Source organism: Caenorhabditis briggsae, assembly GCF_000004555.2.
Source record: "Caenorhabditis briggsae complete genome, chrI, whole genome shotgun sequence".
Lineage (NCBI taxonomy): Eukaryota > Metazoa > Nematoda > Chromadorea > Rhabditida > Rhabditidae > Caenorhabditis > Caenorhabditis briggsae.
This window is the reverse complement of record NC_013489.2, coordinates 5,995,913-6,016,611: the sequence shown is the minus strand read 5'-3', so window position 1 is coordinate 6,016,611 and position 20,699 is coordinate 5,995,913. Positions and strand designations below refer to the sequence as shown.

The 20,699-nt window shown below is 39.3% G+C and overlaps 9 protein-coding genes across 9 annotated transcripts; 6 read left to right on the top strand and 3 right to left on the bottom strand.

The window, feature by feature from the left end:
* Positions 1 to 1,570: 1,570 nt before the first annotated feature.
* On the bottom strand, positions 1,571 to 3,842 carry CBG08220 (the record flags this gene model as incomplete). The annotated part of the gene is made up of 5 exons (XM_002639852.1): positions 1,571 to 1,733; positions 1,779 to 1,923; positions 1,974 to 2,720; positions 2,771 to 3,699; positions 3,742 to 3,842. The coding sequence occupies 5 exons, from the start codon at positions 3,840 to 3,842 to the stop codon at positions 1,571 to 1,573; spliced, it is 2,085 nt and encodes a 694-aa protein (XP_002639898.1).
* Positions 3,843 to 3,958: 116 nt separating this feature from the next.
* Positions 3,959 to 4,674, top strand: CBG08219 (the record flags this gene model as incomplete). The annotated part of the gene is made up of 4 exons (XM_002639851.1): positions 3,959 to 3,982; positions 4,231 to 4,345; positions 4,393 to 4,541; positions 4,588 to 4,674. The coding sequence occupies 4 exons, from the start codon at positions 3,959 to 3,961 to the stop codon at positions 4,672 to 4,674; spliced, it is 375 nt and encodes a 124-aa protein (XP_002639897.1).
* A 152-nt stretch (positions 4,675 to 4,826) lies between these two features.
* Cbr-ath-1 lies at positions 4,827 to 6,626 on the top strand (the record flags this gene model as incomplete). The annotated part of the gene is made up of 5 exons (XM_002639850.2): positions 4,827 to 4,884; positions 5,748 to 5,982; positions 6,029 to 6,323; positions 6,371 to 6,535; positions 6,579 to 6,626. The coding sequence occupies 5 exons, from the start codon at positions 4,827 to 4,829 to the stop codon at positions 6,624 to 6,626; spliced, it is 801 nt and encodes a 266-aa protein (XP_002639896.2).
* A 63-nt stretch (positions 6,627 to 6,689) lies between these two features.
* Positions 6,690 to 7,686, bottom strand: CBG08217 (the record flags this gene model as incomplete). Its single annotated transcript, XM_045235949.1, has 5 exons — positions 6,690 to 6,813; positions 6,893 to 6,968; positions 7,019 to 7,354; positions 7,396 to 7,532; positions 7,577 to 7,686. The coding sequence occupies 5 exons, from the start codon at positions 7,684 to 7,686 to the stop codon at positions 6,690 to 6,692; spliced, it is 783 nt and encodes a 260-aa protein (XP_045093714.1).
* Positions 7,687 to 8,028: 342 nt separating this feature from the next.
* On the top strand, positions 8,029 to 10,661 carry Cbr-cdc-48.3 (the record flags this gene model as incomplete). Its single annotated transcript, XM_045235944.1, has 4 exons — positions 8,029 to 8,244; positions 8,290 to 9,150; positions 9,482 to 10,529; positions 10,576 to 10,661. 4 exons carry the CDS (start codon positions 8,029 to 8,031, stop codon positions 10,659 to 10,661), a joined length of 2,211 nt encoding a protein of 736 aa, XP_045093713.1.
* A 685-nt stretch (positions 10,662 to 11,346) lies between these two features.
* On the bottom strand, positions 11,347 to 12,538 carry CBG08215 (the record flags this gene model as incomplete). The annotated part of the gene is made up of 4 exons (XM_002639847.1): positions 11,347 to 11,507; positions 11,602 to 11,910; positions 11,960 to 12,402; positions 12,450 to 12,538. The coding sequence occupies 4 exons, from the start codon at positions 12,536 to 12,538 to the stop codon at positions 11,347 to 11,349; spliced, it is 1,002 nt and encodes a 333-aa protein (XP_002639893.1).
* A 2,649-nt stretch (positions 12,539 to 15,187) lies between these two features.
* Positions 15,188 to 16,131, top strand: Cbr-iftb-1 (the record flags this gene model as incomplete). The annotated part of the gene is made up of 5 exons (XM_045235936.1): positions 15,188 to 15,202; positions 15,253 to 15,358; positions 15,406 to 15,489; positions 15,537 to 15,893; positions 15,941 to 16,131. The coding sequence occupies 5 exons, from the start codon at positions 15,188 to 15,190 to the stop codon at positions 16,129 to 16,131; spliced, it is 753 nt and encodes a 250-aa protein (XP_045093712.1).
* Positions 16,132 to 16,664: 533 nt separating this feature from the next.
* Positions 16,665 to 18,180, top strand: CBG08213 (the record flags this gene model as incomplete). Its single annotated transcript, XM_045235931.1, has 4 exons — positions 16,665 to 16,945; positions 16,993 to 17,270; positions 17,314 to 17,696; positions 17,743 to 18,180. The coding sequence occupies 4 exons, from the start codon at positions 16,665 to 16,667 to the stop codon at positions 18,178 to 18,180; spliced, it is 1,380 nt and encodes a 459-aa protein (XP_045093711.1).
* Positions 18,181 to 18,694: 514 nt separating this feature from the next.
* Cbr-cyc-1 lies at positions 18,695 to 19,850 on the top strand (the record flags this gene model as incomplete). Its single annotated transcript, XM_002639844.1, has 6 exons — positions 18,695 to 18,724; positions 18,840 to 18,994; positions 19,038 to 19,137; positions 19,183 to 19,431; positions 19,480 to 19,674; positions 19,722 to 19,850. 6 exons carry the CDS (start codon positions 18,695 to 18,697, stop codon positions 19,848 to 19,850), a joined length of 858 nt encoding a protein of 285 aa, XP_002639890.1.
* Positions 19,851 to 20,699: the final 849 nt, after the last annotated feature.

The following is a 20,699-nucleotide window of genomic DNA, read 5'->3' as shown; positions in this document are numbered from 1 at the left end:
AATTCAAAATTTGCGAAGAAAGCAATGAGAAAAGAAAAATAATGCAAGCGCGCTCGGCGGCTAACAGCGTTCCAATTTGGGACAGTTCGACAGTGCACAGTTCGAATTAGAACAGTTCGATTCTGTCCTTGTTCTGTTTTGATACTTGTTCGAGAAAGACACTGTTCTGATTTGAATCAATTCGACTTTAGGTCTGTTCGATTTTGAAAACGTTCGAATTCGTCGTACCCCCCGCTGTGGCACCCAAAACAGTAATTGTTCGTTTTGAGTGTACCTTTAAACAAGTTACGGTACAAAAACTCCGCAAATATTTTTTCCCGAAAATATTTAACGAATTTCCTTGCTTTTGATTATTTAATCTAAATAGTCACAAAATGATCTCATATAATAAATGTCATATTTGAATAGCAATAAAAGTAATCCTCATCATAAGAGAAGAAACATCAAAACTTTGTGTGAATGAATCGGAATCCTTGTGCATTATTACATCAACCAGTAACTTGTCAGTTGCAATAGAGACGAAGAGAGTGTGTGATATCGAGAATAACGAGAGAAAAGAAGAAATTGGAGAGGAGCTAAATATTCGTTGTAAAATAAAATGTTGCAGTCGTAGCGAAGTAGAGCTGGGGTAACATTCAGTAAAATTTCACAAAAAGTTCTAAATATGAAGTTTTATTATGGATAACACTGAACCACAACTGTTTTCGAATCTGATAAATAATTAAATAGCTTGCGAAGCGCTAACAGGAACATACAAATAACTGCTGTACCACACACAAATGTTGTTCCAATTATGCACATTCTGGAAAGATCTACTGTTTCAAAGTTCTAACTTTCATTATATTTACTTGAGAATTATCTCTAATTTCTGTTGAGTCCTCCCATCTGAAAGTAGATCATGCCTGTATCGATCCCACCAATCAAAACTTTGATTTGAATCTGTGTATCCTGAAAACTTGAAACTTGTATTATTTAAACGAAATATAGGTACCTTTTTCTATAGTCATTGCAATAGAATACAGTAATCCAATAGTAGATGAATGGCGGACACAGTAATGGAAAAGGCTCATGCGAGGCCGTTAAAAATAACAGAAATCTGCCAGCAGCACTTCCTCTGGATCAACAGCAATCAAATCCGGACACTGCCCGCCGACGAATCATATGCGCGTGTCAAAAAGGAGCAAAGAAAGAGGAGATCGAATTGAATTAAGAAACTATTCGAAATGTTCGATTCGATACGAACAAACACAGAATGAGATCGGAAAGAGAGGATAGACCAATACAAACAATAGTTAACACCGGTGGATTGGTTACATTCACAAAGAACAAGTTGTGAACACGAGTGACAAGTTGATTGTTGATTACTTTCAAGTGGAGCTATAGTGATCTTTCGATTCTCTCTGGTGTTGGCATGTTTTATTAGACAAATACTTATCTATGTGTGAGCATATATAACATATATTTACCCTCTTATAATACAAGTTTGCAAGTTATCACATTAAAACATTTCAAAGGAAGGAATAACCACAATTTGAATAAATTAATAAATTGCCCAGTTTCGTAAATTCACTCATGACTTCAAGCTTCGCATCTGCGAGACAACTCCCGATAAAAGGTCTCGATGACGGGAGCGGATTTCAGTTTGCCGACGTGCAAGGGCGACTTTGAAGTGGATCATGAGAGGTGGGAAGTCGATTCGGCATGGTGGAACTTTTGGTGCATAAGTAGAGTTGCTGAAAGAATACTTGTTTTCTTAGTGAGTCTACTTCAAGACCTACTCAATCGACACCAATGCTGGAACTGCCTGAAGCCGTTTGTGGAGAGTTACGAATGCTTCCGACTGTGGCAAGAGCATTAGTAGTGCTGAGAGAACAGTGCATAGAGGTGACCGATGAACTGATGAAAGTAGGTCCATTCGCACATCTGTGAGTAATAATTGAGTGAATTTTGCAGTTTTTTAAATGTTCATTTACATGCAAGAACGGGACTTTCTATTAGATTAACCAGTTTGTCGATTTCTAATAAAACATCTACAGTAATGTCGACCTGAGAAAGCAGGAGTGCCACATCCGCAGCTTGTTGATAATGTTGCGATAGGAGACAAAGTCCTAGAAGAGCAATTGGACGATTCGACCAGACACGGAATATGCACTCGAATAGGGAGCGAGATGATTCATTGGATAGTGACCGGAGTTCGTCTCGGAGAATGAAGAGTTCGGTAGCGGTTAGCAAAACGCCGTGAAGAGTCGAGACCATTTCTTGGGTGAAATTATGTTTTGACTCTCTCTCCAACAGGACACAAATCACTCTGTAAATTTGAGCGGGTTCCAGGAGTAGGCAAAGCTGTCTGATGATAAGAACTCCTCTTTCTCGTAGCAACGATGGTTCTGTTCGGAACATTTCTAGGAGACTCAATGCAAATTTAATAAGGAATGGAGAAATGTCCGAAACTTGTTTCAGAGCTTCTTCTTCTAATCCAAAAGTTGACACATCCACTTGGTCAGGTGCAGACTCTGATTGACAAATATTGGAAATGAGGAAAAGGTCCAGAAGAAGAACTTCATCAGAAGTATCCGATAGAGTGTTCAAAAGCACTGGAAAGATTTGATGCATATGAATGAAGAGCTGTCCTGGCATTGAGCTATGCAAATGACGGATCCAGTTGAGAACAGTAACCCGAGTCTCCACGACATCGTATTTGATATACTTCAATAGAACCTCTGCAAACATACATTTCGATTACACTATTTTTTATGTTAGATATATTTACCAATAGTTCTATCGAGATTTGCCTGTTCCAATTTGTTTTCTCCCACAAGAGCCATCAGAAGTCGGTTCACAGCATCGCCTCTCAGTTCGTGTTCTACAATGGAGGGTAGAATCCCGACAAGAAAAGTGGACAGCATTTCTAACAATTCTGCCTTATACAACTTCACGAACTCTTCTAGCCAGATAAGAGATAGTTTTCTGGCGAGGAAGGGTTCATTCTCATGTGTGTGCACAACCAGGACATTGACCATTTGAATTTTGTCTTCATGAGTCAGAGATTCCGGCTTGAACTTTATTGCAGATAAAAAGTTGCCAAGGACAGTTTCACAGAGATCTCTAACAGCTGGGGCTTGATCGGCAAGCATTTTGAATAGACCATCAGAGATTTCAGAGATGTAATTGCAAACTGAGAAGAATGGAGTCGAGTTAATGGTGTTCAACCACTCCAGTATGAATCTTCGGTTTGATGATGTTTGAGTGTAGATTCTATCCCGGATGAGAGCCATTAGAATTGCTACATCAAAGTCTTCTTTAGAAAGAACGATTTCCGTTATCAGACGATTTAGAAGTTCAGCACCGCCTCGCACATTTTGATCAGAATCTGCTGTTACTCTCCACAGAACATCGAAGATATCTCCAAAGTGATCCAGTACTGCGGTTTTGCAGATCTTAGCGATGTTGTAAAGTGATTCACAGGCATAGTATCTGATTTGAAGATCTGCGTCCAAAAAGCAGGGTACAATAGGTTCAACTAGCTTCGCAGTATATGGAGGAGCATTTTTGTTTCCCAAGGCAATCGAAGAAGCCGCCATTCCAATTAATCCTCCCTTTCTCTGATTCGAGTTTCCCGAATTGATTAGTTCTGCGAGTACTGCGAGACATCGGTCGAGCTGAGACAATTGGTTGTTGTTGAACAAATCTCGTACTAGCCTGAAACTCTGGATTCAGTAGGAAATCACAACGCAGTCTTACTTTTCAACGTCTAGAGCTGCTGCTTTTCTTCTTTCATACGATTTATCAGTGATAGACCGGATGATCCCAGCTGAAATCGGCCCATAGGACCCGTCTGACATTCTGAAAGATAAGAAGACAATATATTCATTTTTGAAAACAGTTTTTGACACGCTTTTGATTGGAAAAATGCCAAAATTATAAATATGCAAACGCGCTCCCTTGCTAGGCGTTAGAGATGAGAGACGGCAGAGAAGTGAGAGTAAGATCGAAATTCAAGCTCTGAAAATCATCGTTTCAACTTTTGGAATTGTTAAATAGCTGAGAAATTTTTAAACTTCAAAAATTGCTGAACCCACTAATGAGCGATCTAAAATTGATAACCTTGCGTATGCATTCATAAAAAATCTTAAAAACCAACAGGATAAGAAGCGAGTAGCAGATAAAAAAGAAAAGGTGACTTTCTCGAAATTTCGTAACATAATTTGAAAAATATTACTATTTCTTCAGAACAATCAGGGAAGAATTCTATTATGTGGTGCTCATGAAGTTCTGAAGTTCGTTCAGTCCGGAAAAATAAAGGTAATTTTCTACGCGAAAAATCTCGATGAGAACAATAACAGAGGTATAGAAATTTATCCAGAGAATAATGCATTCAATAAGAAATTGCAGCTGCTTCAAACTTCCACTCTCTTCAAAAGCTCTGTCCAATTGAGAATGTTCCGATGATTCAGGTTCTGACAAGAAAAGAAATGTCTCGAGTGGTGAACAAGTTTCCATACGTTGGAGTTATAGGAGTTTTCAATTTTCATGGGTTTGATGTAAGGAATTTATCTATTGACAGTGGAAATAGCTATATTCTTACAGGACGAAGCAAAAGAAATCATCCAAGAATGGAGGACAAGCAGCTCCTTCAAGCAATTCCACACAGATCAATCGTCTCTCTTACCTTGAAAATTGAAGATCTGAATAATATAAATTTTTCATTTAACTTCTTGATGTGATCATGTTTTTTCTTCTCGCAGGTTTGATTCCTGACTTTTTTCTTATTGTTCGATCCGTAAATTTTTCGCAAGGAATACTAAATATCAGATCGCTGTAATTGGATGTTCCGTAGTGTATCTAGAAGCGCCATTTCCACTAGCCGTTGCGTCTTTTTATCAGGTTTCGTCATTTTCCAATATTCACCTGTCCCACCACCTCCTTATTACTCTCTCAGTTAATCTGTGGGATTTTTTTCAAACACGATACGATTCACCCGAAGCCAGGGGTGTTCAAAAGGGTATTTTCGGAATGCTTCACTGTCAAAAACCACTAGTTTCAAAATTTCGAAATATTATATTTTCAGAATGTCGGACTTTTTTTCGGACATTCCGCTCGAAACCCGCAAGCAAACTTTTCGCGTGCGCTTGATATACCGTAGTCTCTAATTCCGAAAAATGGTCGGAATTTTCCGAATTCCGTTCCGAAAATCTAACGATGTGTTCATTTAATATTATCAACTTTTTCACACAGGTGGTTTTGTCCCGTTCAAAAAGAAATCCGTAAACCACCTGCATTCCGAACCAAAGAATAGTCTGATTAAATAGCTCATATTTGATTCACGATTTATTATTCTCCTTTCATTTCACCATCTTTCAATGTTCACTAGTGTCCTCTAACCGCATGTAACAACACTGTTTTTCGTGTCATCCCTCTTTCAAATTTTCCAATGAACCTAATTTGTCTCTCCCGTGACTCTTATTCTCTCGTTTCCCTTTTCCAGGACTCTTCACCAGAGTGCTCATATCTTCTGCTGTCTCCTCACAGAAGACTGTACAACCCTTCTCGTCAAGCTCTACTTCTTCCTCTTCCCCGTTTCTAGCTTCAATAATAGGTTTGTCTGTGTGAGATTGTGTTGTTCCACTAATATAATGGGAATGCGTTTTGTGTGATAGTTTTTTTTGCTATATTCAACATGAATGAATCTCTCTTTCTGGACGATGTCATAATCAAAAATTCATGGAAGATACATTTTCTTCTTTCAGGGTCATCACTCTCCTCCCGCCTTCTCTGTTCACTTGGAGGCCCGCCATCCGACGAAGAAGATTCATCAGGAATGTCCAGAATTGCGAACGGTGAGCCAGCTGTCGTGCGAGCCCGTGGCCAACACAAAGGAACCATCATCTTCCTTCATGGACTCGGAGACCAAGGAACAGGGTGGGCTGATGCTTTCAGCACCGAAGCCCGACATGACAACATCAAAGCAATCTGCCCACACAGGTTTTGTAAATAAGTCTTGTATGTTTATAATGTAATTGTTTTTCAGTGCTGAACGTTCTGTGACTCTCAACATGGGAATGCGTATGCCTGCTTGGTATGATCTGTTCGGTCTCGATGCTACTGCACGTGAAGATGCTGATGGAATCCAGGCAGCTGCTCAATACGTTCACCATTTGATTGACGAGGAAATCAATGCCGGTATCCCCGCTGATCATATCGCCGTTGGCGGATTCTCAATGGGCGGTGCTCTTGCCATCTATGCCGGTCTGACATATCCAAAGAAACTAGGTGCCATCGTTGGGCTTAGTTCATTTTTCTTGCAAAGACAGAAGTTCCCAGGGGTGAGTAGAGCTATCATCAAATACTTTCTAATTATGTCATATTTCAGAGCTACACTGCGAACAACGCCACACCCATTTTCCTTGGACATGGATCTCAGGATTTCTTGGTTCCACTTCAAATCGGTCAGATGTCTGAGGGACTCATCAAGCAGTTCAATCCAAATGTTGAGATGCATGTCTACAGAGGGATGCAACATTCCAGCTGTTCAGAGGTTAATTAGGTCATAATACAGGTTAAATGTTTATTATTTTTAGGAAATGCGTGATCTGAAGACATTCCTCAGCAACCACATCGCCAAGTAAAAGCGTCAAGTAAATAGAATCTCGATAAATAAAAACCACTTTATTCACTCTCAAGTTGTTCAATCAGTATACGCGAGAGTTCTGTGTCGCTTCGATTCGATTTGTGTAATCCTTTTCCGGCATCCTCAGTTCCAGCTCATACAGCGTGTCGTCCGTCTCATTTCGATGAGCCATCATGTAGGCGCGCCTGTAATTTTTTGTAGTTTTATGTTTTGAATGAGACTATATTTATTATAAATTATTTGCAACCTCTCTCTTTCTCTCACCTTTCGTTTCTCTGTTGAACCGATCGTCTGATATACTCCATATCTTCCGGAGTCAGTTGAGGACGATAGTTTGGTCCTGAAAAAAGGAATCCAATTTTTACTTAAATACTAAACCTTTTTTCAAACCAATAACTGCTGATTTTTGTTGATCCTTCTTTTTCTTTTTCTCCTCACTCTGTTCAACTCTTTTTGTCGTTTTCTTCTTTTCCGGAGATTTTTGTTTTTCCCCAACTGTTGGCATCGGATAATAAGTCGAAGAAACAAACTGTTTCTGTTGAACAGTTGGGGGAAGCGCTGTGTCGGGAGCTGTCTCCATCTTATCAGCAGGAGCCTCAGAATATTGTCTGGAACGTTTTTTTAAATTTGAAATTGTAAAATGATAAAATTCATACTGTTTGTTTTGAGTAGGAATCGTGATGTTCTGATCCGCTTTAACAGTAGGAGTGGATTGTGTTTTAGTATCTAAAATAATGACTGATAGGCACATTGAACTACCCACGAACCTTGCTTTTTGGCACTTTTATCCTGGGCTACAGTGTTCTGATGCGTCGATTCTCTCGTCTCATTTAGCAAGTTCTTCGTGTAATGGTTCATTTGCGGCTCTTCTGGCTCGACGCTCGTTGATTGGGTAGTTGGATGCCTGCAAAATTTGAAACAAAAAATTAATGAGGTCAGAAGCCATACGTCTCCTCGAAATGGGCTACGCGACTGTGATGAAGTGATCGTTCCAACGGATGTTCATTCTTCGCAACACCAGATTTAGACTTTGAGTTTTTGCTATGAGTACATCCCATTATGAGAGAAGCGCCACTTTTGAGTAGTATTCAGAAATGAAGAAGTTTGCGAGTTGATATGGTTTATAATATAATGTTTCTAGGATTTTGAAATTGAAATGAATTTTAAAGTTCCTAGTTCACGAACTTCTCACCTCTTCTCCACTCTCCCGTGAATATTATGCTGGTACGAAAAAATGCGTGGTCGAAGGCCTTACAACGGCAACTACCGTAACCTAAAAAATATTTCTAGGTTACGGTAAGTAATTGTCGTTTTGGGATCTCCGGCCACCGGAATTTCTCTTCCACAGCTCTGATTTTTTTTATTCAAGTACAATACAAAATAAAATTTCCAGAGTAAAAATGTCAAGTTCCAAGAAAAAACCGATGCTGGTGACCTGCCCACAATGTGATGCGATTTTCCTCACCAAAGATTCCAACAGACATCAAGATTTTTGTGGAAAACCTATAGCTGAATCGGAAATATCATGTGCTCAAAACGGCGTTCTTCGTGGATTCAATGTGGCCATCGACAAAGCAGAAAGTTATCTTCCTCCAGATGCTATTGGATGGGAAAAGGTATTTTGAATATTAAAATGAGGTTATTTTATTAAAATTTTACAGGAACACTCGGTATTGATGTGCCAACAGACAATGGAAAGTCTCGGACTTCTAGCACGTCAGCCAGTTCGAATTTTTAATGCCGACGAATTCTTTGTTGGAATCGTCTGGCCGTGTAAAGAAGTTGCACTTCTCAAAATATCTGTCATCTCTGTGAGAATTCCACGGGAGAAAGTGGTCACTTTGAAGAGTTGTAGAAAAGTCGAAACTGTGAATCGCCTTGGAGTGACTCTCCAAACTTCACTTACACCAACGCCAGCTCTGACCGGATTTATTGGAGCCTATCTAAATCATTCTTACTTGCAATTTGGACTTTGTGTATCTTTGAAGTATCTCGGACAACAAATCAAAGTGACTCCAGAAGAGCCCATTGATAAGAAAATGGAAAGAATGGGAATCGAAAATCAGCAATCTGATACAGTAATCTCCACATCTGTCAATTGTAAAGTTCAAATTCTCAACTCGGAATCTACTAGCTCCACTGATCAACCCAAAAATGTTGTCATCGATTTGTCAAACGTCGGTGGTTCATTTGTGGCAAAACAAGTACTGGAAGATTATGTTATTGGACCGATCAGACGTAAGGAATTACCATGTTCAGTTCTGATTTGGGGACTACCTGGAAGTGGAAAAACCCTTTTACTCAAGGAATTGGAAGCTGTTCTGTCTGGACTTGTGACCTATATTGGAAGTTGCGATGAACTTGTGGAATCAAATGGATTATTCAATGGAAACGTCGTGATTGTAGATGTTAATGAAGTAGAAAAAGATAACTCGAAAGTTAATCGTGCATTGAGTGTATTGCTGTCAGAAGAGAAGGTAATGCCAATGCTTATTCGGAGTTTTTCAAATTTTGAAGTAGAAGTCCCACTTTCGCAACACAAAATTTGAAAAATTATGAAAAAATTGATTTTCGGACTACAGTATCTCAAAGACGCATGTGAAAAGTTTGCTTGTGGGTATCGAGCGGAATTATTTTGATATTTTTTGCGTTTCAGAAATCTCTTTGTTATTTTTTCACCAAGTTTTCACAATTTTGTAATGGATAAATTGGGGATTATTTACTACTTTAATATTTGAATGTTGAAAAATTCCCAAAATTTGAAACTCGGATTTTTCGACAACCGAAAAATTCCGAAAAGGCCATCCCGAACTTTCCTGCTCCCGAAAACTCTAAAATTAAAACTTTTTTCAGATCTGTGTCATCTTATCTGTTCGATCATCAGAAAATCTTGACCTCGGTTTCCGTGTACGGTTCCCTGTCGAAGCCGAAATTACAGTCCCAACACAAGGTGAACGTCTTCAAATTTTGTCAAAAATTTCTCCACAATTCGGTTTTCCTTCCGAAAACTATCTCGATGTTGCTCGTCATACCCATGGTTTCACTGGTGGAGATTTGTGCTCACTTCTAAAAGCATCAATGTTTGCGCGCGGTACGACACCACTCGAAAAAGTAAACGATGCCAGAAAGAGAATCCGACCGACTGGAATCAGACAGTTCATTCTAGAAGTTCCAAATGTTTCGTGGAATGATATTGGTGGAAATGAAGAATTGAAACTGGAGATTCAGCAAGCGGTAATTTGGCCTCAGAAACATCCTGAAGCATTTGAGAGATTCGGAATCGATCCACCGGCTGGCATCTTGCTTTACGGTCCACCAGGTTGCAGTAAAACTCTCATCGCTCGTGCGTTGGCAAATGAGGCAAAAATGAATTTTCTGGCTGTAAAAGGTCCTGAGCTATTCAGTAAATGGGTTGGAGATTCTGAAAAAGCCATTCGAGATTTATTCACAAGAGCGAGACAAGTTGCTCCAACGATTGTATTCTTCGACGAAATTGATGCTGTTGGATCGTCGCGAGGATCAGAAAAAAGTTCAGGAGTGTCGGATCGAGTTTTGGCTCAATTGCTCACTGAGTTGGATGGATTGGAGAAGTCAAGTCGAGTTGTTTTATTGGCCGCTACTAATCGACCAGATCAGTTGGACAGTGCTCTCTTAAGACCTGGTCGTTTGGATCGTGCGATTTACGTCGGTTTGCCATGCGAAGAAACCAGAAGAGCAATTCTAAAAATGCGAACCCGGAAAATGGCTATCGATGACGTCACAGCTACAATTCAGAAGCTAGTTGAGAAAACTTCAGGATATTCTGGAGCAGAGTTAGTGGCAGTTTGTCGAACTGCTGCGATGTTCGCAATGAGAGAAAATATCGAAGCCAACATTGTCGAATGGAAACATTTTGAAGACGGCGAGTTCCTCGAATCCGAGCTTAATTTAATGAGCTACATTTTCAGCTCTTACCGCGGTTGTTTCTAGAACGGAGGCCTACCTTCTGGAGATTTACGACGACTTCAAAGCAGGTCGTACATCTAATGCATGATTTCAAATCCTATTTTTTCTTGTTATTGTTGATTTACTTGTTGCAAAGTTTCTATAAATTCATGTTTTGTTATTCCAATGATGTCATTCCGGAGTAGCTTTAAATTATGGATGTATTGAGAAATAAGACAGCTTTTTTGAATTCGTTGGTTGAGAAAATATTACAGGTGAGGTTTTCGGAAAATAAACTAGCAGACGATGAGCAGGAAATTTTGTAGCTGTTCAGTGGTGTTTTGGGGCCAGTATAGAAATTATGCTTAAACAAAAAGAGAGAAAACAAGAAAATAGAAAAAAAAATGCATGTTCATGAGACTTTTGTGTATGGAACAAGCTATTGAAAGGTGAATGAAACTTTTGACTTCAAATATGGCCTCACACTGCAGCTTCAAATGATTTCGAATTTCCCGAAGCTGTCAGTACATTTTTTTGATTTAATCAAGAGTAACACAAAAGAGAAGATATGTGATACACGTACAGAACTCGCGCTATTGTAGTGGTGAGAAGTAAGATTTGACGAGTGCGGAAATATACAAAACATGCGAAAGCTGAAAGTGGAAAGCAGAAGATCATTAGCCGGGGGTAGAGCGAGAATGAACTGGGATGATGACGAATTAGAAAGTTTAGACTCTAAAATTTACAGAAATAGATTAGAGGAAGAGCAAATACTCGATACAACTCAATTAATACTACGCTGATGTGCCATTCGACACTGTAGAGTTTGCATTGTTAGTTGTCATTGCAACAGTTATGGGAGCTGTAACACGGACAGCGGAAGCTTCGAGATCGATAAAACTCCGAAGACGTTCAAGATATGCGGCATGTAACTCCACGTCATTGTGACCAGCTCCTGAAATGCGAGAGTATAATTTTCGTATTTTTCTGATTCGTAACCGCTATATCTTTTGGAAAGCTACAAAAAAATTTAAAAACAACGGATATACCTGGTACCCAGAGTGGCTCGACAGACGCAGGACACCGTTCATAGATTGAAACTCCGTGTGAGAAATCAATGACTTCGTCATCTGTTCCATGAATCACAAGTGTTGGACATTTGACCCGTGGTACTTTCTCAATGGAAGGGAAAGCGTCACAGCACCATGTTGTAGTTGTTCCAGGGAAGGCGACACGCATTCCAGACATCAACGGAGAATGTAAAATCAAAGCAGCCAAGTCTTCACGACTCGCCAAATCAACACTTGGAACAGTTCCAATCGACTGACCGTATAGAATGATTTTCTCTTTAGGTACTCCTGAAGGATTCTCCGTTAATTTGGACTTTTAAGAATGAATTAAACCCACCAAACTCTGTTTTTAACACCTCAAATGCAGCAGCAATATCTGCATAGAGGTTTTTCTCCGATGCCTTCCCGGTCGAGCAACCATACCCTGAGTAGTCGTAACTGAACACATTGCAATGCAAATGGAAGCCAAGTCCGTATAAAAAGGAGGACATCTGCCCCAAGTCCACTGCGTTTCCGTGGGAAAAGAGCAATGTGAAGTGGGCGTCTTGAACAGGCCGAATCATTATGCATGCGACGCGATTACGTCGCCGAGTCCTTGCCACTCGCATCTCAATGCAAGTATTGAGGAATGCGTTATCATGAGGCCATGCGGCACGTCCTTCAATCAGAACTAACTTATTGTCTTCAGAAATACTATAACTGGCTTCAGGAGGCATAAATGCCAATTTCGAGACAATCGATGATGGGAATGGCGGGCAGCAGAACAAACAGCATAAGTCTCTAGAATTTATAGGAGTTGTATTGTAAAAGAAGATACAGAAACTCACTTGAAAGATACACTATTTGGTCCGGCACGTGGTGGTGGTGATCCAGGCGTACTTGACATCGATGAACCCGACGGTGCTCCCGACGACATCTGATAGGCGCGAAGGGCCAATCTTAAATTAAATGACATGGGAAAGAAAACCAAAAAAAAAGAGATGGGATGAGAAGAAATGCGGACGAGGGGAGGAGAAGGGGAATTTCAGAAAGGAAAACATGAGGTGTACGGGAGAGTGGAGAGAAGCCGCGGTGCGGTAACTAGGAGATGGGAACTCGGGGGACTGCGGAGATTGCTGAGAAATTTTGTTCCGATTTCCGATAAATATTGTTTTTCTGTCTCGGAGGAGAAAATCGAACACTACTCCATAATTAATAAAACCACTGAAAGAGAAAATTCCTTTTTCGTAATCAACTCATATAAAAGAAATGAAGACTAGAGAGCCTCACGATGTTTAATTTCGTAGATGTACACAGAAAACACATAGAATGTGTCCTTCGTCTTCTTCATTCTGCTCTCATGGAATGTAATGGTAGTGCAGGACGCTGGGGGAAATTGGATGCTGCAATGCATCCCATCACTCATTCTCCTATCTCTAATTTTTGAATTTATTCTGCTTACACTGGCCGTGTCTCTTTCTGGCGATGGACAAAAAAAATGGGAAGACGAACGAAACAAAATGAGGAGAAATGAATCGGGAGCCGCCGGGCGGAGAAGCGCATAGATATGGTGAATCAGCAAGGGGAATGTTTTGTTTTGGGGGTGACGAAAACAGAAGAGACGCTGTGGCAACCTTTCTATTTGACATAAATATTTGTTATATCATTGTCCTGACACAAGAAAGGAGGTCGGATAGTGCGCGAGTTCAAAGGAATCCAGTCAAACCTCAACTGAAATATCAACAAACGAAGCCAATTACGTGAGAGAAACGTTGGTTCGCGATGTCCAATCATGCTAATCCAAGCCGAGGAAGTAAGTCTTTGAGGAGTCGTTAGAATCCTCTTTATAGGAGCATCACAAAATGAATCTACTTTTTGTTTGTAATGAAGACTGCTAGATTCTTTTCGAAGTCGGAATCCCGAGGGAGCTCGCAGAAAAAGTGCGGATATCCTTGCCTAGATTGGCAAGAAGCTGGACCACTTGATGAGTTTCAATGATGAATTGGTTGAATAAACGAAAAGCAAATGACGATCAAAGATAATATAAAATTCAGCTAGGAAAATTTGAATCTTTTTCTATGCAGTTAAAGAAACAATAGCGACACAGCCATGCTTTATGTTGAAAAAACATTTCCACCTCTGCCTTGTATTCTTGTTTTATAATTCTGGTTATATTTTTTTCCTAGCTTTCTTAAAACGAGTTTAGAACAGAAATAAGTTCGAAACTGAACTCAATCTGGAGGTGAAAATAACCAAATTTTGGAACGGATAGCATCTTAATAGGTGTTCACGTTTTTCTTCAGCTTGAAAAGAAGAAAGATATCAAAGAATTTGAATCAATGAAGAGTTCGGAATGAGAATGTGATGCTATGCGCGGTCGTGTAAAAACGAGAGAGGGTCAAAGGATCCGCGAGGACGCGGAGAGCCCAGACGACACCAGCGACCCGAGAGCAGCAATTCGTTGGCGATATGCCTGGCTGAGGCAACGAGTCTCAGCCAGCCAATCTCGCAACACTAAGAACTCCACCCTTCTTCTATTCTTCTGCGTGCAGAAACTTTTTCTTCGTTTTCTCTCTCCTATCCACACAAAAGGTCCGCATGGATTTTCGCTTTCCGTCGGTGCATCACGTTTCTATTCAGCTTTCAATAAGAATGACATAATGAAGCTGATTATTAGATTCAAACACGCAATCATCCCACTATTTCGCAAACTAGAACTTGAGGAAAAAAATAATCTAACTCGAATTTATAGAAAAGAAGAATTACATTTTTGGTATAGCGACATGTTCAATTTCTTAAACTGTTTATATTGAAAATGATTGGTTGATGAAATTAAAACATTTACGTATAAGTTTTCTTAAAATTTTAAATTTCTTGGGAAAAAAAGTTTAGCCGGTTTTGATAATCCGGTCCAGATAAAATTTTTTGGTATCCCAATTTTTTCGAATTGAGAAAAATTTAGAAACAGAACTGTCCTAAAACGGAAGAAGCAAGAGAGCGCTTCTGTTCGTTGTTCCACGAAAAACCTTTTCATCCGAAATGGAACATAGCAAGCATAATCTTCTCATCGTCAAAAAATCGTTTTCTTGACTTCTTAATTTAAACGGTACTTTCAAAATACTACTGAGGCAGTTAGAATTTACACATTTATGTGAAAAAGAAACAGAAAAATATTTAAGAACATCGTTCGCTATCCCCGTAAATCGCCCCCAGAGACAAGGCAAATCGCTGCGGGACCCAAAGCCCATTAACTCTCTGTGCACCTTTAATTTCCTCACATATTTCCATGAAAATGTTCTTTTTATGCTTTCGTGACACAGAAAATGAATGTTTTTTCGAAAGAGAACACATATTTCTCAATTTCATGAATGACCTCATAACAGTTTCGCAATATTTCGAGTTTTGCGATGTTTTTGCTTTTCTATTCGCGAGTTAATCGAATAATTTTAGATAAGGCGCACAATGCTTATTAATTTAACCTTATTTTTCTGCTAAATATATCCGTTAAAATATTGAACTTAACCTCTAATTTTTTGTAAACATACATTATTGCAGAAACAAGTTCCCAATTGCGAAATAATCAATCATGACTGACGATCTAGTAATTTCAATAATTGTAAAAATTAAATATTTAATTCACTGTATTTATAGGGACTAGATCTGGGAAAGAAGAAGAAGACAAAAAAGGTTATCAAGCTCGATGAAGAAGAAAACGTAGGACCAGAGCAGAGCGTTGATGCGGTCGGAGATGGAGTTGGTTCGTAGAACTCACTCAATAGCTTTAATTCTCTAATTTTTTTGCAGAGGAACTCAACCTTGGAACTAAAAAGAAGAGAAGAGCGCCAAAAGCAACCGAAGAAGTTGTCGAGGATAAGGTCCAAACTCTCGGTAATTTTTTTCCGAATTCAGTTATCTGATTTTATACGAGATTTCAGATATTGGAATCGGTGCTCAAAACTTGATCGACGCGAAAGGACTCTGGCCAGATTACACATATGAAGAAGCTCTCACGCTTGTGTTCCAAGTGATGAAAGACAAAAATCCAGATTTCGCCGGTGACAAGAAGAAGTTTGCCATCAAACTTCCAGAAGTCGGAAGAGCTGGTTCGAAGAAGACTGCTTTCTCGAACTTCTTGGAAATCTGCCGCCTAATGAAAAGACAAGACAAACACGTTCTGCAATTCTTGCTGGCTGAGTTAGGAACTACTGGATCAATTGACGGAAGCAACTGTCTGATTGTCAAGGGAAGATGGCAACCGAAGCATTTTGAGAGCGTCCTTCGAAAATACATTAGTAAGTAGTTCTTTTTTTTATGTTCGATTCTATTTTACAATTTTCAGAGGAATATGTCATGTGTCACACCTGCAAATCTCCAGACACTCAGCTCACCAAGGATACTCGTCTATTCTTCTTGCAATGCAACAATTGTGGTTCCAGATGCTCTGTAACAGCAATCAAGAGTGGTTTCAAGGCTGTCGTCGGGAAGCGTGCAGCTATTCGTCGTGCCACTGAAGCCACCGCCGGAAAATAAAATCTTCTGTCATCAGTCGGCATATCCAGTTTTCTATGGGGTCGTCTTTTACATTATTCTGTTTTTCTTGCTGTTTTTCATCATTGTTCGTATTCATTTCTCCACCTTTTCCTTCTTTAGTTTCTTTTCTTGCTCCCCTTCCCTAAATCTTCAAACTCGAGAAAAACGGTTCTTTTGGTAGTCGGCACATCCGGCTTTCTATTGGTTGGTACCTTTCGCATCATTCCGTTTTTCTTGATCATTTTCATTATTCTTGGTATTTATCTTTTTCCCTTCCCGTTGTTTAGTTTATTCTCTCGTTTCCCTCCCCCAAATCTTCTGATGCTTTTTTCTATACTCGTTATCTAATAAATTCGGCATAGTATGGAAGTATCGAGGTTAAAAAAAGCTGTTTGACATCAAAGAATATTTTTTTTGGTTGTCGACTATTTACTTTTTGGAACCCTGTGCAAATGAGACACTATTAAAAAATCTGAAACAATTTTTTTTCAGATAAACTAGCTTTTCACATCATGTCAAGTGTGATGCGAGCCATGTTACGGTTATCTAAAGCGCTGGATTCTAAACTTATCGGAGAAGTTGCATTAGCTCTCCAAGACCTCGACGATAGCGGGAAATGTTCAGATGCCTTTGAATACATTCTCTATGAAATCATTTCATGGGATCTCACACAATTGCCTGCAGTTTCTGAAGGAGTTATTCGCCGTCTAATGGATCTGGTTAATAATCGGGATTCTTTAGAAAATATTTCCCAAAAAATCTTGAAAGCACAATCTGCAGTTGCAGTTCAGTTAGCGGTGACGAAGATGATCGAGTAATCATTATTTAAAAATTTCCCGAATAACTATTGTTTTGTTCCAGAGAAAATTGGTTACTCAGCCACGAAGCTTGCAACGATGTCTGGAGAAAAATCAAAGCAAATCAGCCTACTGAAGAGAAGTTGGACGAAAATATGATTGACGAATATGTTGCTCGGGTCACTGCAAACTGTAAAATTTTGAGATTGTCTGGAACTCCACGCCGATTTTTGTCCAGTATGCTTCTGGAGTGTTTCAAAGCTTCCAGTCAATTTCGGAAGACCGTGTCCACTGATTTTCTGAACGAGCTTGCGATTCTTTCATCTTTCCACCCTGTGATTAGTAGGTTTTGAAATCCATTTCAAACAAAGAAAAAGTATTTCAGTTGCTGGAAGTATGAAAAAAGGTCCCAATATCTTCTTGCTACCACAAGTTTTCACGGAATATCACCGATTTTGTCTAGAGACTCAGGAATTCATAAGTTTCTATCGTCACCATTCAGTCTATCATAGAGCAAACTCATGTGGTATGCTTTCGGTCTTCCGGAGCATTTGTGATCGGATGAACCGAATTGAGCCGTTGCAAGGAGAAGACATTGAAAATGTTGTGGATTTGTGGCTGGCCGCTATACCTATTTTCGACGGACATGGAATATCGATGAATGATATAACAGACTCAGCAAAACTAATCGAAGCAAGCACTTCGAAATTCGATATCAAAAGGCGCCCTTTATTCCTTAAACGGTTTTTGAGAAAGCTTTCTGAAAAGGTATCCACAATGAGGGCTCCTGAAATATTAGTTTCTTTTCTTTCAGAAAGATGCGAGCGTTGGCATGGAACCTCAAATCGTAGCCACAATCATTACCACATTTCAACGGAATGCGTTCAATCATAAATCTTCTGAATTCTACGAAGAGCTCGGAGAGTTTTGGACACTATGTCTGAAGATGAAATATGATGATATCTACTACGCAACCGTCTTCTACTCTGCTGTCTTCACATTAGCACAAGCTCAAGCTGTTTTTCGAGTAAAGAAGGAACTATGTAGAGCCGTTTACGAGAAGATTCTGCAACCCATGCATCAGCAAATTGTAGATTTTGTCAAGCTGAAAAATTTAGAGACTAATAAAGCTTCAACTGATGAAGAGAGAATTATGCTGGAGCAGAAGAATCTTGGAGCAAGCTACTTTTCGATACTGACATGCACTTACAAAAATGCCGAGGACCGAATTTTGGAATTCATTAATCAATGAAAATCTATTGCACCATATCAATTTTTTATCGGATCTCCTTCTATATTCGGTTAATAAATTAAAGCTACTTTTTTACAAATTTCTTCTATCGTTATTTTTAGAGTTGAATTCTCGACAAGCTTATCTTATTTCTGGACGTAGTCTTTAATAAAATGAAGGAAGACCTGTGTAGGAGTAGTGCTATATGTTGAGAGACGCAGAGGTTGCGCTAAATGCGCTAGCAAAAAGTTGGCGCGATTGTTGATGACCGTGCTGTAAAATATCTCGGTTTTGCTCTATTTTTTCTTTTTTTAGTGCAATAAAACCGTTTATCTGAAACCTTTAGATAACCTGAAGATAAGTTAACATAACTGATTTTCAAATACTCTTCGTCGTTTTGTTTGGAATTGTGAAACAGCCCAATTTTCTCAATTTAGGAAAGTCTGAAATTCCAATTTATCGTTCATATTCTTTTTTATATATAGTCACATCTTTTGAATGGATGATTGTTTTCAGGTAATCGACGTGGTGCGTAATGCAGCGTGCCGTTGTTCAAGGGTCTAAAGTAAGCTTTCCTTCTTCCTTAACGAAGTTCGCATATAATAGAAACTTCAGATGTTAAAATAATAGAAACAGAGATGTTCAATTGACTTGATAATTCTAAGAACATAAAATTTCAGCGCGGTTTGGCGGCCCTCGCCGGAGTTACTGCCGCTTCCGGTATGGGACTCGTTTACGCTTTGGAGAACTCGGTCAGCGCCAGTGGAGATAATGTACACCCATATGCGTTGCCATGGGCACACAGTGGACCATTTTCATCCTTCGATATTGCCTCGTAAGCTAAATTTTAAAAAATCTCAATCAACTGAAACCTTCAGAGTACGACGTGGTTACGAAGTCTACAAACAAGTTTGTGCTGCCTGCCACTCGATGAAGTTCTTGCATTACCGTCACTTTGTAGATACGATCATGACTGAGGTGAGATAATGTCTATGCTTATATTTCAAACTTGATATATTTCAGGAGGAAGCTAAAGCTGAAGCTGCTGATGCTCTCATCAACGACGTCGATGATAAAGGAGCTGCTATCCAACGTCCAGGAATTCTCACCGATAAGCTGCCAAATCCATATCCAAACAAGAAGGCTGCCGCTGCTGCTAACAACGGAGCTGCTCCACCAGATTTGTCTCTGATGGCTCTTGCCAGGCACGGAGGAGATGACTACGTCTTCTCATTGCTCACCGGTTATCTCGAGGCTCCAGCTGGAGTTAAGGTAAATGGACCGACAAACGTATAGTATCTTAAAATGCTGTAAATTCAGGTTGACGACGGAAAGGCCTACAATCCGTACTTCCCAGGAGGAATCATCTCTATGCCACAACAATTGTTCGATGAAGGAATTGAGTATAAGGATGGAACACCAGCCACCATGTCCCAGCAAGCTAAAGACGTTTCCGCTTTCATGCATTGGGCTGCTGAACCATTCCATGACACAAGAAAGAAATGGGCACTCAAGGTAACAAAATCCCGAAGAAGCCCTATGATGAAGTGTTGTTATTTTAGATCGCTGCCTTGATTCCATTCGTGGCTGTCGTGCTGATCTATGGAAAGAGAAATATCTGGTCGTTCACGAAATCGCAGAAGTTCTTGTTCAAGACTGTCAAGGGAAGAGAACCACCAAAGGCTCAGTAATCGACAAATTCCCAATAATTTTCCATTAACCTCTTCATTCGTCCGCACTTTTCATCTGCGAACATTTACTCGCAATTTCATCGAATATTGTGAGAATTATTAATCAATGTAAAATTAAATGAAATTGCGAGTAATTGTACGTCCACATCCATCTCTTTTAGCTCTTTTTTCCGCCTCCAACCACCCAAAAAAAGAACGCGCTCTTCCTCGAACCTATCATCGTCCAACCGTTATTTCTTCAGCGGTTGAGACGTTATTTGAGCCGTTTAGAATAATTTAGTTGTCGCCGTTGTTTGTTAATTGTGAGAATAAAATGGAGAGTTTTAGTATGATTTTTTTTCAAAATTTTTTACTTCACGAAATTCTATGTTGCCATCGAAGGGCGTCTATACTTTTTATGCTGAAAAGTATCATGTATCTTCGGCTCATCTTTTATTTCGGAAGCATTTTTAGGAAACTTCTTATCCGTTTTTTTTTCACTGTATTCATTTTCCTTTTCTTTTTTTTTCTATAAAATGAATGATGGTAACTTAGTAAAATAAAATAAATTGGTAAAATAAAATAAAACTTAGTAAAATAAAATAAATTGCACGCTCTCCCACAGAACAATTCCGAACTGCAAATTAATTTTTGATCTACAGAAAAAACGTGTGGCGCGATCACAATTGCAGGTCTAAAACCATAATTTCAGAATTTTTATATCTGATTTTGTGGAGTTCCAAGATGATTCAAATGATTCTTAAAAAATTAATTAGTGGTTATAGATTCATGTATGGTCGTTTTCCGGAAGAAAAAAATGTCAAAAATGGTCGTTTTGAAAGGTTTTTTAAGAAAAACATCTATCTCCTC